The 14,022-nt window shown below is 46.5% G+C and overlaps 1 protein-coding gene across 1 annotated transcript in view; it reads right to left on the bottom strand.

Moving 5' to 3' along the window:
* LOC8035607 (head-specific guanylate cyclase) overlaps positions 1–348 on the bottom strand; it is a 50,121-nt gene extending 49,773 nt beyond the window's left edge. Inside the window, exon 1 of the mRNA XM_042289656.1 lies at positions 323–348. Coding sequence (XP_042145590.1) covers positions 323–348 — 26 coding nt within the window. The remainder of the gene's footprint in view (positions 1–322) is intronic.
* Positions 349–14,022: the final 13,674 nt, after the last annotated feature.

Here is a 14,022-nt window from a genome sequence, read left to right on the forward strand (position 1 = left end):
CGTTCATATTTTCATTTAACAAGAAACAGCAGCAACAATATTGCATCTGATTCCCTACAACCGCCGGCTCCGTTCCAGCCTGACCTAGCAAGAGCATGGGAGGAGTGGAAATCATCGCACCTTAACTTCGAGGCAGCCTGTGAATATGCATCCAAGCCTATCGCAACTCGGAAAGCTTTTCCGCTCCACTGCCTTGGACCTCAGGCAAGACGAATTACGCAAACCTTTCCTCTGCAACCAACGAGAGATTGTCAAAGGCGGGCAAAGAGAGAATGCAGTAGATTACATACTGCACGAATTTGATTAACTGTATGCACCTTACAAAAGCGTCACACAAGCGACAGCCATTTTTAACACAATGAGCCAAAAGCCAGAGCAAACCGTTGACGAATTTGTAACTGAGCTAAAACTGCAGGCTCAGAAATGCGACTACGGAGCTCAGGAAAACAGGCTCATTGGTGATCGTGTCATTATTGGGATACGAGACGTGGCTTTGCGCGAACGATTGTTTCGGGAACCGAGTCTAACCCTAGACAAAATCATTTCAACCTGTAAAGCAGCTGAAATCTCAAAGAAACACGTGAATGATATTCAGAAAACTGAAGACGAAGTTAGAGTTGATGGACTCTATCGTCAGCGATCCAGCTTCAGAGCAGCGCAACGAAGGTATCAACCATCCGAACCACAAAAAGACCAATCCAGCAACCGACAGCAAAGTTCATGTTCGAGATGTGGTACTTCCCATCAACCCCGAAACTGTGCAGCTTACGGAAAGCACTGCCTTTCCTATGAAAAGTTTGGGCATTTTTCCCGAATGTGCAACCAAACACAGCAGAAAACGATTCATTTGGGAGGCATAACAATTGGGCCTCTTCCATCGACCAAAACAACAGCACGGTACGAAAGCGTATACATTAATGATATTTCGAAAACCTAGGTGAAAGAGCTACGAAGTAAAGAGACAGTGGCATCCGTAGAGAACTTCCAACTGCTCAAATTCAGGCTTGCGCAAACTGGAAGAAGGCTGGAGAGGCGGTCAAAGAAAAAAAAGGGCATGCTGGCATCTCGCGCCAAAGAGGGACAAGGCCTGATTTCAGAGTTGGTGTTGGCACAGGCAGAAATGCAGCGAATGTCTTTGGAGCACGAGAGAAATATCGAAGCGAGCTTTGGCCGTGAGCAGGCCCTTCAAAGCGAGTGCAAGGCAGCTTCGGCTCTCCTGGGGAAGATGCAAGCGCAGCAAGCAGAATTTTTTCATGCCAAGTATCAGGAGTCCGAAGCATTGAAAGCCCAGTTAGTTTCTCTAAGTGGGGATTTGACAAAGCAGCTGGAGCTGGTCGATGCCAGGGTGGAGGAAGCGAACACCCTGAAGGACAAGTTTGAAGCATCTCAGCTTGAGCTCGAAAACTTTTCTGCCGAGTGCATCTTGCAGGGTGTCCTTCTTCAAGACTGCGGCGAGGACTTGCCGGTAGTTGTGAATGATTCTGAACAACGAGAGTTCAGAGCGTTTCAGTACCTCAAGAAGGTGCTGGACATCGCAAAACGCAAGAGAGAGGCCATGGAAAACCAGTTTGCTAAAAAAGAGGAGCAGTTCAATCTACTTCAGAAAAACTATCAGTACTTAATGGACCGGTACCAGTGGCCGTTACAAGATCTCGGGGCATTTGTCCGGAGCATCATCGAGCACACCAACCAGTCGTCAGAAGCTGCAGTGTCTCTTGAAGCAAGTCAGCTGGAAAACTTGAACTGTCTGCTGGCAGTGCTTCAGGAACGGGTGACATCCTTGACAGTTAGGAACGAGCTCCTCGCTCAAGAAAGTCAGCAGTGGAAATCCTCTTGTGAAGGTGCGAGTGAAAAAATTAGATGCCTGTCTGATGAAAGTCGCCTCTGGCAGCAGAGACACGAAAAGGTGGCGGGTACTTTTAGAGACAGAGAGAATGTTGTTAAGTGTCACAATTCGTCGCAAACGGAAGCAGACGGAAGCTCCATTACCGCGAAGGCAGAAACAGAGTGTGACAGATTGGACGAGGAAGTAAGCAGCCTCCTAAAACGAAACGGAAAGCTAGAAACCGAAACCGACGTTTTGCGGTCAGGACTTTCCAGCCAGGAGGAGCAAGCCGAGATGCTCGTCAACGACAACAAACATTTTCAACAGCTATCAGAGAACATAAAACAGGCACGACATTGCCTCGAGGAGGAGCTGAAGACTCAGCGCGAGCAGCACGTCAAGGCCACCAAGGAGATGGAGAACGATCGAGCACTGCACTGCGCTGGACGAAGCGGCAAAGTGTGAGGCAGCACTGTCAGCGCTGAAGACACACTACTCCCAGCTGTTGGACAAGTATAACCACATTGTATAGAGACAGAGGAACCTGCAGGAAGAGTTTCACGCGGCAGCCCAAAAGAAACGCAATTTGGAGGACAGGTGCGCACAGCTCACAGAAGGGTGGGCAACAGCCAGAGGAGCTCTCGCAGTCTTCGAGGAGCAGCAGGCGCAGTGGGACAAAAGACCATGCAGGAGCTGCAAGAGCTGTGGCAAGCAAACCAGCAGTTGCAAGAGCGCTTTCGCCTTCTTAAGGACAAGCACAAGCATCTCAAGGCTGAAGAACGGTTGGTACAGGCACCAAACCAAAAAGTGGGAGCCTCGATGGAACATGTCACCGAAGGCACTGGGGGCACAGCGAGAACTTCGGAGGCACCAGCAAGCCGAGTGGAGATAGAGGAACTCTCTCGGCGGTATGAGTCCCTGGTGGAGCAGCCTCGAGCAAAGGAGAGCAAGTGGAACCAGAAGAAGAAGCAGCTGAAACAGATCGAGGACTTACAGGCGCAACCGGTACCACATCAAAGAAGCACATGGAAGAGCAGAAACGAATACAGCTGCTGCAAACTATTTCCCTACAGTCTCAAACAAAGCTGCTGAAGACTATGTCCCTACAGTCTCAAACGACGAATCACTTGAAAACATTTCCACGTCTACAAAATCAACAAGATAACCAAAAACAACAAGAAGCGGACGCGTCGTGGTGAAGCAGCTACGATATAGAGACTGACAAGTGCCGCACTCGCATTAAGTTATTTAAAAAAAAAAAAAAAAAAAGAAGAAGGGGGCATGTTATGATGTCATGAGGCTCTCTGATCTTAGAAGAAGAGGACATCCAGTGAGCACGCTCGCAGTGTGTGGCACGCGCTGTTGCGTTTGGAACTGACGAGCAACCGCCATAGCTGCTGCTATGATCCCGTATGTTACATATTAAACAGTTTGCTTAGACCATTTTCCTGAGCTTAACTAGCAACATAACACTAGTGACCTATAGTCAATCGCAAAGAGGTTCCTCACCTGACCCGAAGTGCAGTCCACAAACTCTTAGTTGGGGTCTAGGACGACGGTTGACCTATAGGGTGATCTCAAGGACAACAAGGATTTAGCGTCGTCCAAGAGGACGACGTTAAATTTAGCGGCGAATTTCCCCGCTCGATTTAGCGGAAAAATTGACGGCACGAGCTAGGCGCCAATTCAGTTTGCCCGGTAAATTTGGAGGTGTGCAACGATATATGCTATCGCATTATAGATAATCACCCCGGTGTTTTTTTTTGTGTGTTTTTTTTTCTCTTACTTTGCATAAAAAACAGCGTATTCGCGCATGGACAGGTTTAAATAAGTTGCCAAGCGCTCGAGAAACGTCAACTTGTCGCGGCAAAAGGGACACACCTAACCATTCAACTGCTTTCTACCTCCGCTCTTTTGTCGCTTTCTTTCTCGTTCTTTCCCTCGGGTCCGCAGATGTTAGCGCACTGGATTTGCCGCATCCTGCTCCCGTCTTTACCCGCCGGAGCCATTCATAGCGCCTGCGAACCGACTGACCGATTGCTCGAGTGTCGCCTTGTCCTGGTTCCCGATTATTCCGGAATTGTAAAAAGACCGATACTGCTGGTCGTAGCTCCGTTGTCGCCGGCTTTTAAGGCTGGAACAGTTGCTTACGGCGGAACTGACCATTTAAACCTCGAGTGAAAAGACAAACTACAGTGCGAATTGTATTAAGATCATTTGGTGGGCTAGTTGACTATACATCTTGGTAACATTAGCGCAAAGACAAGAGAGGAAGAACGCAGAGACAGGATAGAGCGCTACTTACAACTGGCGTTTAATACGGTGATAGAAGACAAAAAAGTATTTGTCGTTCTTTGTCTTTCTCTCACAGTATTAAGCGTCAGTTGTAAGTATCGCTCTATGCTGTCTCTACGTCCTTCCTTCCTTGTCTTTGTGCTAATTTTACCAAGATACAGTGCGAACACGGTCCCAAAAGCACACGAAACATAGCATAACAACAACGAATGCCTCCAACATGAATTCGGGGCAGGTTCCGGTGACATTTACGAACCGGCAGTTGCCGACTCATGTTTACAAACAAACCGGAGCGCCCCTAGCGGACGCCACCGGCGCCGCGCATGCGCGAAGACTGTGGGCAAGAAGCTCGCCGTCGCCCATAAACAAACCATTGGAAGGAGATGTTGTCGGCGTCGGTGTGATTCCCTGTGCACTTGTTTACGTTAGAATCGCCAATTATGCAATTTATAGAACATGCACTTACTCGCGTATAGTTCTCCACGGGATCTGGTCTGACTTCGAACCATTCGAACCATGGTCGATTGCAAGTAGGGCATCTGGCTCCCGCCATGCCTCTGCTCGCGCGGGCAAGTATACGTGCACGATTGTCAGCTTGCCAAAACTGTGTTCACGTGCACATTGCACGTGCTTGCACGCATGGGGCACCTGTCGGGCGCCATGCTTGCAATAGACTATGGATGGATGGATCAATGAGACTGAACCCTTTGATTTGGCCGGCCACTTGCACTACGTAGCCGCTCCTCAAAGGGACCATGAAGGCAGTTTCGAAGTTTTATTCGACGATTGAAATGGATGTCAGGCACGTCTCAGATACTGTTGACCATGTTCTAGCCCGAACAGAAGTTTAGGTGCCGCACCAATCGAGCAAACAGGCGCGGTAATAATAGCGCCGGGAACGATGCCTGAGACCCCACCGAGGCGGCGGCAGAAAGGTGAACTAAAGTGCGCCGTTGAAGCGTGACGACAACGGGCTCCTCGTCTGGCGATTGGTTCAAACGATAGACGCGCTCTTGGTTTCGATTTCAGTGGTGAGATGTGATGAAAAAAGTTTATTTGAACGTTGGATAATATTTTAAAGTTGTAGTTGGGAATTAATAGGTTTCATACCGTGTATAAAAGCATAATCTGAAGCGATCCCTCCGTTTGTCACTGGTTGAACGCATCTCGCACTGCTACCTCGGGCGCGTAACAAGCATCGAGCAGAGAAAAAAAAAAAAAGTTGGCTTCGGCGCTGGCAAAGGCCAGGGAGTTCACTCTAGCCAGGGCGCGAAAGCGTGTACGTTCTGAAGAATCCGCTCGAAAAAGCCCTTGCGCAAAAAAAAAAAAAAAAAAAAGGCGTTTGCACACGTGTTTTTTCGGCACTCAAAGCCAAATTTTGAGCTGCAGTGTACCTCTTCCATGTTGGTTACAGCGAAAAGCCAGCGACCGGCGGCGTACATGCGCAAGGAAGAGCGTTAAACAGCACTAACCCTTAACTCGCAAGTGTGGGCGAGGATCCATGACGGTGAGCGGTAGGCCTCGAATGCTATCGACAACGCTAAAAAACTGACAAACAGCAGAGGAATCGCGACCTAACAAAGATGACAGCACACAGAATGTCGCCAGACGTTCGAACGGTATCCCATATCGTCTATCGTCTCTGTACGTTCAGACTCGTATAAAAGCGTTCCATGGACCGTTCAACAAAGTCACGATGATGCCGGCCTCCAATTTACACATCAAATGGCATTACCATCAGTCGAGCTTCGATCATATTCGCAGCAAGTAACAATTCGTAACAAAAAAAAAATTAAAAAAAAAATTTATCTTACGCAGTGTTACGCGTCCTCACCGTGTCGGTGAGGACGCGGACGAAATTTAGTTCATATATACACCAACTTAACCTTATGACGCCACACCACTGCGGCGGCGCTGCTATCGTTCCTGCACGTGCGCAGACTCTCGATCTCACGCCGGTGTGGTTTCCGCGCACGCGCAGTGACCACACCTGGCGTGGGTCGGTGCATACAGTCACCGATAACTTAAGAAACACAGATCGCGGCTTGTTACGTTAACGCTCCTTCATTCCTGATTCGTCCTCCTACGTCCTTATTAAAAGGCTATAAGCAATCCATTTCATCGGTTACGGTGCGAGAATAAGGTGCTCAGAATCGCGCCACGCTTGTGACCATAAAACACGCGCAAGCCTTCTCCACTTTAAAATTGCCGGGCTTCTTGCGTTGTCTTAAAGGGGTCAGGAAACGATTTTCCTACTTCTTCCTCCTTATCTTTAATCCTCAACTAAAATGCGAATTGTGAAATCACGCGGTCGTGACATGCCTGGGAACCGGGGTGCGATGACTCCTAGCTTCCACCGTGCTTTTTATGCACACCATAGAACTTGGCATTCGCCAGTGACGATAAGTTCCGTCAGGGCACTCATTGGCCACGAATGCGAATCCGAATATTCGTCGACGGATTTATTGTTGACGAGCGCATACGTCCGAGTGACGCAGTGCTCGTGTCCAATGCGTGAGCTGGGCTCGGCTGACATCAGGTTGGCACCGCTGACGCGTTTTGGGAACCGCGGATGTATCATAGTGAAAAGGCGGAGAGCTTTCGAAGGAAAGAAGGTACGAAATAGTCCGCTATGTATTCAAATGTTCGTACCGAAAAGCTGGCTTTTGACTTCCTACCCTTTCCCTTTTGGTCAACTAAACTATATGCGATTAGTAAAGTCCGAATTTAAAATCATGTATCCCAGCCCAAAATTCGTTTCATGGCCCCTTTAAGAAGCCGCGGGCCGTATTTCTAATACGTAGTGCAAAAGACAGTCTGCAGAAACTCTCTGAGGCATACATGTTTCTTCCTTGTTGAGACGGCCCATCACATCGTACAAAAACCTTTCCGCAGCAATGTTCGAAGCACGCGAATGTACGAAGTCAACATGATCCTCGAAAGGGGCTTCAGGCTTGTCCGCAGATATAGTTCTGCCGTTGCGTCTACAAAGAACACCAGGTCGGTGTCCGGGATATATGAAATACGTGCAATTCTTCGGTGCTCTATCAGCCTTCTCCCCTTGAGAATGACCGGCCTTTTTTAGTTCGTTCTTGATATAAGCTCCATTAGGTCGTCTTGAAGAAGGCCTTCAACTCCACATCTCTCTATGTAGATTCGGGGGTTTGCTCACAATATCCTCGAGCGTAGGATCGTGTGATCGACAAAGTGCTCCCGTTCATGCGAATTTTGGTACTCTTGCGGATTCTTGTCTTAGATCTTTCGTCCTCTTGTTCGTGCTCTAGTCCATTAAAGATTTTGCGAGAGGTACTTCCCCACGGGCGGGTTCAGCAGTGCGCAGCTTCAAAAGGCTTTATCATATTTCGCCCTTTTTCTTTCTTTTTCCTAACGTTTTTAATATTGTTATTCTTTTTTTAGCTTTAAGATGCGTTTCTGAGGCACTAATTCCCCCGCGTAATAATGCTCAGCAATATTTAAAAAAAAGAGCTGGGCACAACACGATTTTTTTTTGTCACCGGAAGTTCTTAAAAGCAAATAGCCAGAAGTATTTTTTTTTAATTGAACAGACATTGTGGTACTATACGAGCTACCTGCAATTCAAATCAGTAATCAGCGTAGATATACAATTTTGTCTCTTGCATTCGTGCTTTTAGAAATTTCATTCTATGAAAATTAAGTTTCCATGATTTCAGAAATGCCCACCACTTCAACACTCTTTCATTAGATGACCCTGCTGAGTGAGCACTTGAGCAAAATCACCGAGGCGAATACACTCTTCATCCTACAAACCCTTTTCTTTGCAAACGCCACCAGGTGGTGCTCCAGACTTTGACGTTGCAGTAAAGTTGCAACGTCAAACACAAAAGGGCGCAGCTAACAACTGGTTTAGTTTTCCTTCCAAACAAGCACGGTTGAAAGAAAAAAGACATATTGAAAAGGTAAAAGAGGGACAGACATAATCAGGTCTAACGCAGTCATGCAATTGTAAACACAGCTCTTGATTAGATCCAGGCTGCGGCGGCCAATGTATGTACGTGTTCGCTTCCCATCATAATGAGGTATCGTTTTTTTTTTTCAAGTCTATTTCTTTTTTGTTAAGACAAACCGACGGTTAACTAAAGCACGTTCTGTGCGTTCCTGACGTCTTGAAAAAGGCATCCATGATTTCTCGCTTCGTCCTTTCAAACGATCTTTCTAAGATAGACGTTGCTCCAAATAATGCCTGGCAGGGGCATCTAGTACAATGTGCTGCGAAATTCTTTGGAGCTTGCAACTGCTCACACGCGTATTTATGCTCCCGTAGCCTCTTATTTCAGCACCTGCCCGTTTACCCTATGTAAAATGTTCCGCATAACAAAGGTATATTGTACACCACACCCTCAACGCACTCTACAAACTTGCACCGGTGTCGTACTTGACACCTCACATGACCCCCCCCCCCCCCCCCCCTCGTGGAATCCCGGAGAAAAGCTCACCGGAGAAAAACTCAACGGAGAAAAGCTCACTGGAGAAAAGCTCACCGGATTAAAGCTCACCGGAAAACCGGCGGATGCGGAGAAAAGCTCACTGGCCATTGAGCGTATGCGGAGAAAAGCTTACCGATATTTTTTCTTCTTTTTATATGGAGGCTGTTGGATAATGCGTAACATATATCAATTTATAATCATTAAAATTTGTCAGCTTTGTAAAAAAGAAAATGTCCTTTTTGTAATATTTGTTAAGCTTATTGGGTATATTGCTCCCAAATTAATAATTGCGGGCGAGTGTTTTCTGTGGCTTACTCTCGAGGCAACGAAAGCCGAACTAAAAACTTTACGAACTTGAAGAACAGGAAAAAGTTAAAAAATTTAATGATGTCTGCCTAAAACCTAAAAAATCAAAGCTGTAACTGGCGAAAATTCAAAAGTGCATGCGCAACAACGCGGTGCCTGAAATTCTCTTTGAAGCTTTTGTTAACCTTTGAACTACGAACTAGCCCAAACCCAAGCTTTATTGAACCGAATTTCAATAATCCAAAGCCAACAGCCAGCCCGCCCCTCTCCTCCCTCCAACAAAAAATAAACAGTAAAACGGTATTTTACGATTACGTTTGGACAGCGCACAGGGTCAATGATCTTGAGAAAATGGCACCCTTGTTTTCTTACAAATCTCCGACCATTGACAAAAAGACTCTTGTCGCTTATCTCGTCAAGGTTCGTCGGGAAAACAGGTCTTTCGGGTCACAGAAAAAGTCACGTTCCGGTTTTCAGTTTGGACCGTACTATTTATGCTTCTAGAGGGTTGTGTTTTTGTAAGTGTGGACGCTGTGAAACCCTTCATATTTCATGCAAGGGGGAAGAGGGACTGAGCAGTTGAGGCTTTTATATACCACTCCACCACGCGCAGCCGCGCAGTAGGTCGATGCATAGGATGCGATGAATACGAATTTCCTAGAGACTACATCCAGGATTTTATTGATTTTAAGGTTCCGACGTTTATCGAAGCAACACTTGTATGCAACTTTTATCGTGGGACAAATAAGATACATCCAGGAGTTTATTGATTTGAAGGTTTCGACGTTTATCGAAGCAACACTTGTATGCGACTTTTATCGTGGGACAAATTAGAATTAATATTGCCAATGGCAATCGCGCCCACGCCAGATCCAGCTCAAGAAATATTGATTGATACAAGCTCGTTTTTTTTTTTCAATCGAACACACGTTTATACCTGAATATAATTAAAAATGAAAAACACTGCAAAATAAGGTCAAAATGTTAGAAAATTTAAGCTAAAAAAAGAAAAAACTCCTATAACTTTTGAGTTTTCGATGAAAAATAAACTCCCCAAAACACCCTCCGAATTTGGCGAAAAATAAACTTCAAAAACCAGGAATCCTCCTCATCAGGTATACCACTGGGCGGGAAGCGATATCACCTCAGAGGTTAAAGATACCGGAAGATGACGTCCTACTCACACCACATCGTCCCAGGTTGAAGATCCGGTCTCGGTCACAGCAAGACGCAGGGCCTTGACGACCGCGGAAGCCTGCAGAGAGACGAAGGACCAATGAGCATTCACGATCGCCGGAGTTCAGACGACCACCTGGCGGCGCACTGATTGTTCTACAGTCGACTATTTCAAACGCGGTGAAAGAAGAGACGGCGTGCCAACGGCACCGCCTCGCCACGAAGCAAGTGTGTCGAAGGTTCGCTCGCATTTCTGACAAACGCCGTCATATGGCCCAGCGCCTAAGGGCTTAATGAAAGCCAATCCAGGAGCCGTACCTTTTTCGCACAGGTGTTTGCAGGGCCGCGCGGCGCGTGACCACCCCCACGTGAAGGCCCCAACCCGACAGTGCTCCCTGCCGAGAAATGCGCGAAGCCCGAAAAAACCTCTTTTTTTTTTTTTTTTTTCGCGCCTTGGCCGGTTTTGTTTTGACACCTCTTTCTTCCACGGTGAATTCGTGAATTCGAATCAACCCACACGCTTCGCGTTAAGCACCGTACATCACAGATACATTATGTTTGTTTGTTTTGGTCATTTAAAGTACTTTGTTTAGTGCTTTTAGTGTTTAGTGCTAACGCAAATGTGCAGCGAGCGCTGCACATTTGCGTTAGCGTGGCTTGCTCCACGCTGCGCATGCGCGTTGTCGCCGTGCGCTAATCCAAGGCGCAGTTTGGGCTACGCACACGCAGAGTGTGGGTCACGCACGCTAACGCACATTGCTTGCGTTTGTTTGTGTACGCAATACTAAAACTCGCTAACGCAAACGCACAGTGCTTGCGTCTGTTTGCGTACGCAATACATAAACTCGCTATCATTGATTTCATGGTCTTCGGCATCTTGTGATTGTAATATTACACTGCACGTGTCATGTTCATTGTCAAATCAGATCCGTCGCTGTGATGGATATTGGCTGCATATACTGACGAAATAACACTTTAATAAAAAAAAGGACAGTTAATTGTCTGGCTAGTTCTGAAAACTGGGATGTACGCAGGGACAATCGTCCTTCTCGTAGTAACTGCGCAAGTCGATCTTTTTTCAGTCTAATCGTATTATGAGTGTCGTCATCCGCTGGGATGCTTCCACTGTTCGTTGTGATTCATTGTATCGTGCTGTGAAGGAAAGTGCGTGTCCTTATTATTTTTTTTTATGTGAAGTCCGTGACATTAAAATCGGAGATCGTTTCATGACCCTTTTGAATTAGGCTCTTCTATTACAGAGCGTGAGACTTACGTAACACCATAGAAACCTTGTCTTTTCCACCACGCGGCCATTGAGCGCCCGGCCGCCGGAAAAAGACGTGAAAAAGATCGAGCGCCGAATGGTTACCCATATAATAGTACGGAGCCACTTCTGGAGTAACCCTTTAGCCAGCGCCACCACGCGCGGTAAACTCTCCGGGAAACAACAAACCGCAAACGATAAAAGTGGAAGGAGGCTACTGGCGCGTGGAAAAACGGGAGAGGGGCGGCATAGAGGAGAAAAAAAAATCCTCTCCTTTCTTGAGAAAAAAAAAAAAAGAAGAAAGGAGCGCGCTTGTGTTTCTGGATTTTACCGCTGGGGCATTGTTTGGCGCTGGCCGAGAGAGCCCCCTGATCTCGTTCCCCCTTTACAGCGGCCACGTTCTTTCGCGATTTGATAGGCTTTCTAGAATAAAGGAAGCTATGGCAAGACGCATTTCTCATATAACATGAACATCAAGAATTATGCCTAACAATATCAAGAAAAAAAAGTTTGATAAATTCGAGTCTAATCATTTCAATCATTATGATTCATCGCATTTATATTGTCCTTTACATAAAAAAGTCCCGCCAAATGTTGACGCAAAGCAGAGTGTACAATCCGCGACGCTATTCGTGCAAACAAACAAATGATATAATTATAATGCAGTTAAGTGCAAAGGGGCAAGCGAGCTGGACAATGATGATGAAAATAATTCTTGGAGAAGGGGAACAAGTTCTTGTTCCCCTTCTCCAAGGATTATTTTCATCATCATTGTCCAGCTCGCTTGCCCCTTTGCATTTAACTGCATTATAATTATAACATTAAAATTGCAAGCTTCACCCTTGTTGGTGTTAGACTGGTGGCAGCTGATAAAACCCGTTTGCTCTACTGACGTCTAACCTCTGGTTAGCTCAGTTGGTAGAGCGCTCCGCTTGTTATGGAGAGGTCCCGGGTTCGATACCCGGACCAGGCGGATTTTTTCGGTCGCTCACCAGTCACCTAGCTGTGTTTGGAGATTCATGTTTGTCCCTTGTCCCTCTTGTTCCCCTTCTCCAAGGATTATTTTCATAAACAAATGACTTTTTTATCAAAAGATTGTCATAAAAAAATATTACATAATATGATAGAAAGACCTTGTTTGGAGGCATACCATAACCAAAACTGTAATTTTTGGCGCACGCTATAAACACCTTTTCCATGGAAAAAAATGGGAAAAAGCACCGACGTCGTGTTCGCGCTAACAAAGTCGCCCAGTGTGCACTTAGGCGCTTAAATTGCAAAGATAAAAACACACGAACACACACACACACACGCACAAAGAAAAACGTCCGTCACGGTCGAAATAAAAACCAATACAGACGACAAACATTGCAGAAGCCCGCGCGGCTGCCCGGATGAGAAGAAAATCCTTCGGCGTCGCTTGCTCGCTCGCCGTGTATCGGCTTAGCGTCACAGACGCAAGGAGTGTAAAATTAAATGTACATTATTTATTTCGCTCCTCCCTAACAGCCAAGAATCCTGCAAGTATGTTGGCGACACGAAGGGGAAAAAGGGCGGGGGGGGGGGGGGAGTGGAATAAATTTTCTCGGCAGTTCTCATTACTTAGGCACAACTCGAAGCGCGAAAGCTCCTTCACTTTATTAGGGACTCTTGATCATTGTCGCGTCTCAGGCGCACGACAACCTCAAGGACTTTCACGCGTCCTCCGCAAGACTCAATAAGGAAATTAGTCGGGTAAACAGCGTCAACCGTCGCGAATGCGCGGGGTACACAGTGAAATTTAATCATCATAGTCATCAACACAATCACATCGTTTTAACTTTTGTTGTTATTATTATTATTACTACTCATGCTCCTGGGCCTGGAACGCGCGTCTCCGACTGGTGTGCTTACCGCGTTCAAAAAAGTTGTCCCTCGATTCCCACCTGATGACGTCATAGATATGTCATGCTTCTATGACGTCACGATGTCGTGACGTCATAGAAGCATGTCACTTCTATGCGGAGCGCAAGTTCGTCTGCTTCTTTTGCAGGGGTTGTGGTGACGTAAGAACTACGCCTAGCTCTGATTGGCTCTAATTGTAGAATAGTGGATAGACCTTAAAGCAAGCTGCCTTGAGGTCGACCCACAATTCTTCAATCAGAGCCAATGAGAGCTCGGCATTCTGACGTCACCAGAACCCATGGAAAAGAAGCAGACAAACTTGGGCTCCGCAATTCGTCATCATCTTGACAGTTCAAGGAAGCTACGCGGTAGCTTCTGTTCACAAAGTGGTGCATATTTCAGCGCTGCATAGAAATAAAGTCCGCGCTCGCTTGCATCGTACACATTCATCTTCGTGAGGGCCCTCGTTGAAGTACGGACCTCGATTCAGCGCCTGTGTAAGGGCTAGTCTAAGCGAGGAGTGGGGGTATTGCCAGCCGTGTTCCATACCTTTCAGGTAAATTGGCTACTACTCCAGAGCACAAGCTTGACCCTCCCAAATCACTAATAATAATAAAAAAAAAAAAAAAAAAAAAAAAAAAAAAAAAAAACTAGGCGACATTGAAGCAGGATGACCGGCCAAATATACAACGAGTTTCCGAGAAACGGGAAGAGTGTTTTTCTGCCCGGGTAAACAAACTATGCATCACAGAAAGCTCAATCTTCAGGAGAATGTGACGCTGGCGGTTGGGATAGAACGCTAAAGT

This window comes from Ixodes scapularis, unplaced genomic scaffold, assembly GCF_016920785.2.
Source record: "Ixodes scapularis isolate PalLabHiFi unplaced genomic scaffold, ASM1692078v2 PGA_scaffold13__105_contigs__length_92229423, whole genome shotgun sequence".
Classification (NCBI taxonomy): Eukaryota; Metazoa; Arthropoda; class Arachnida; order Ixodida; family Ixodidae; genus Ixodes; species Ixodes scapularis.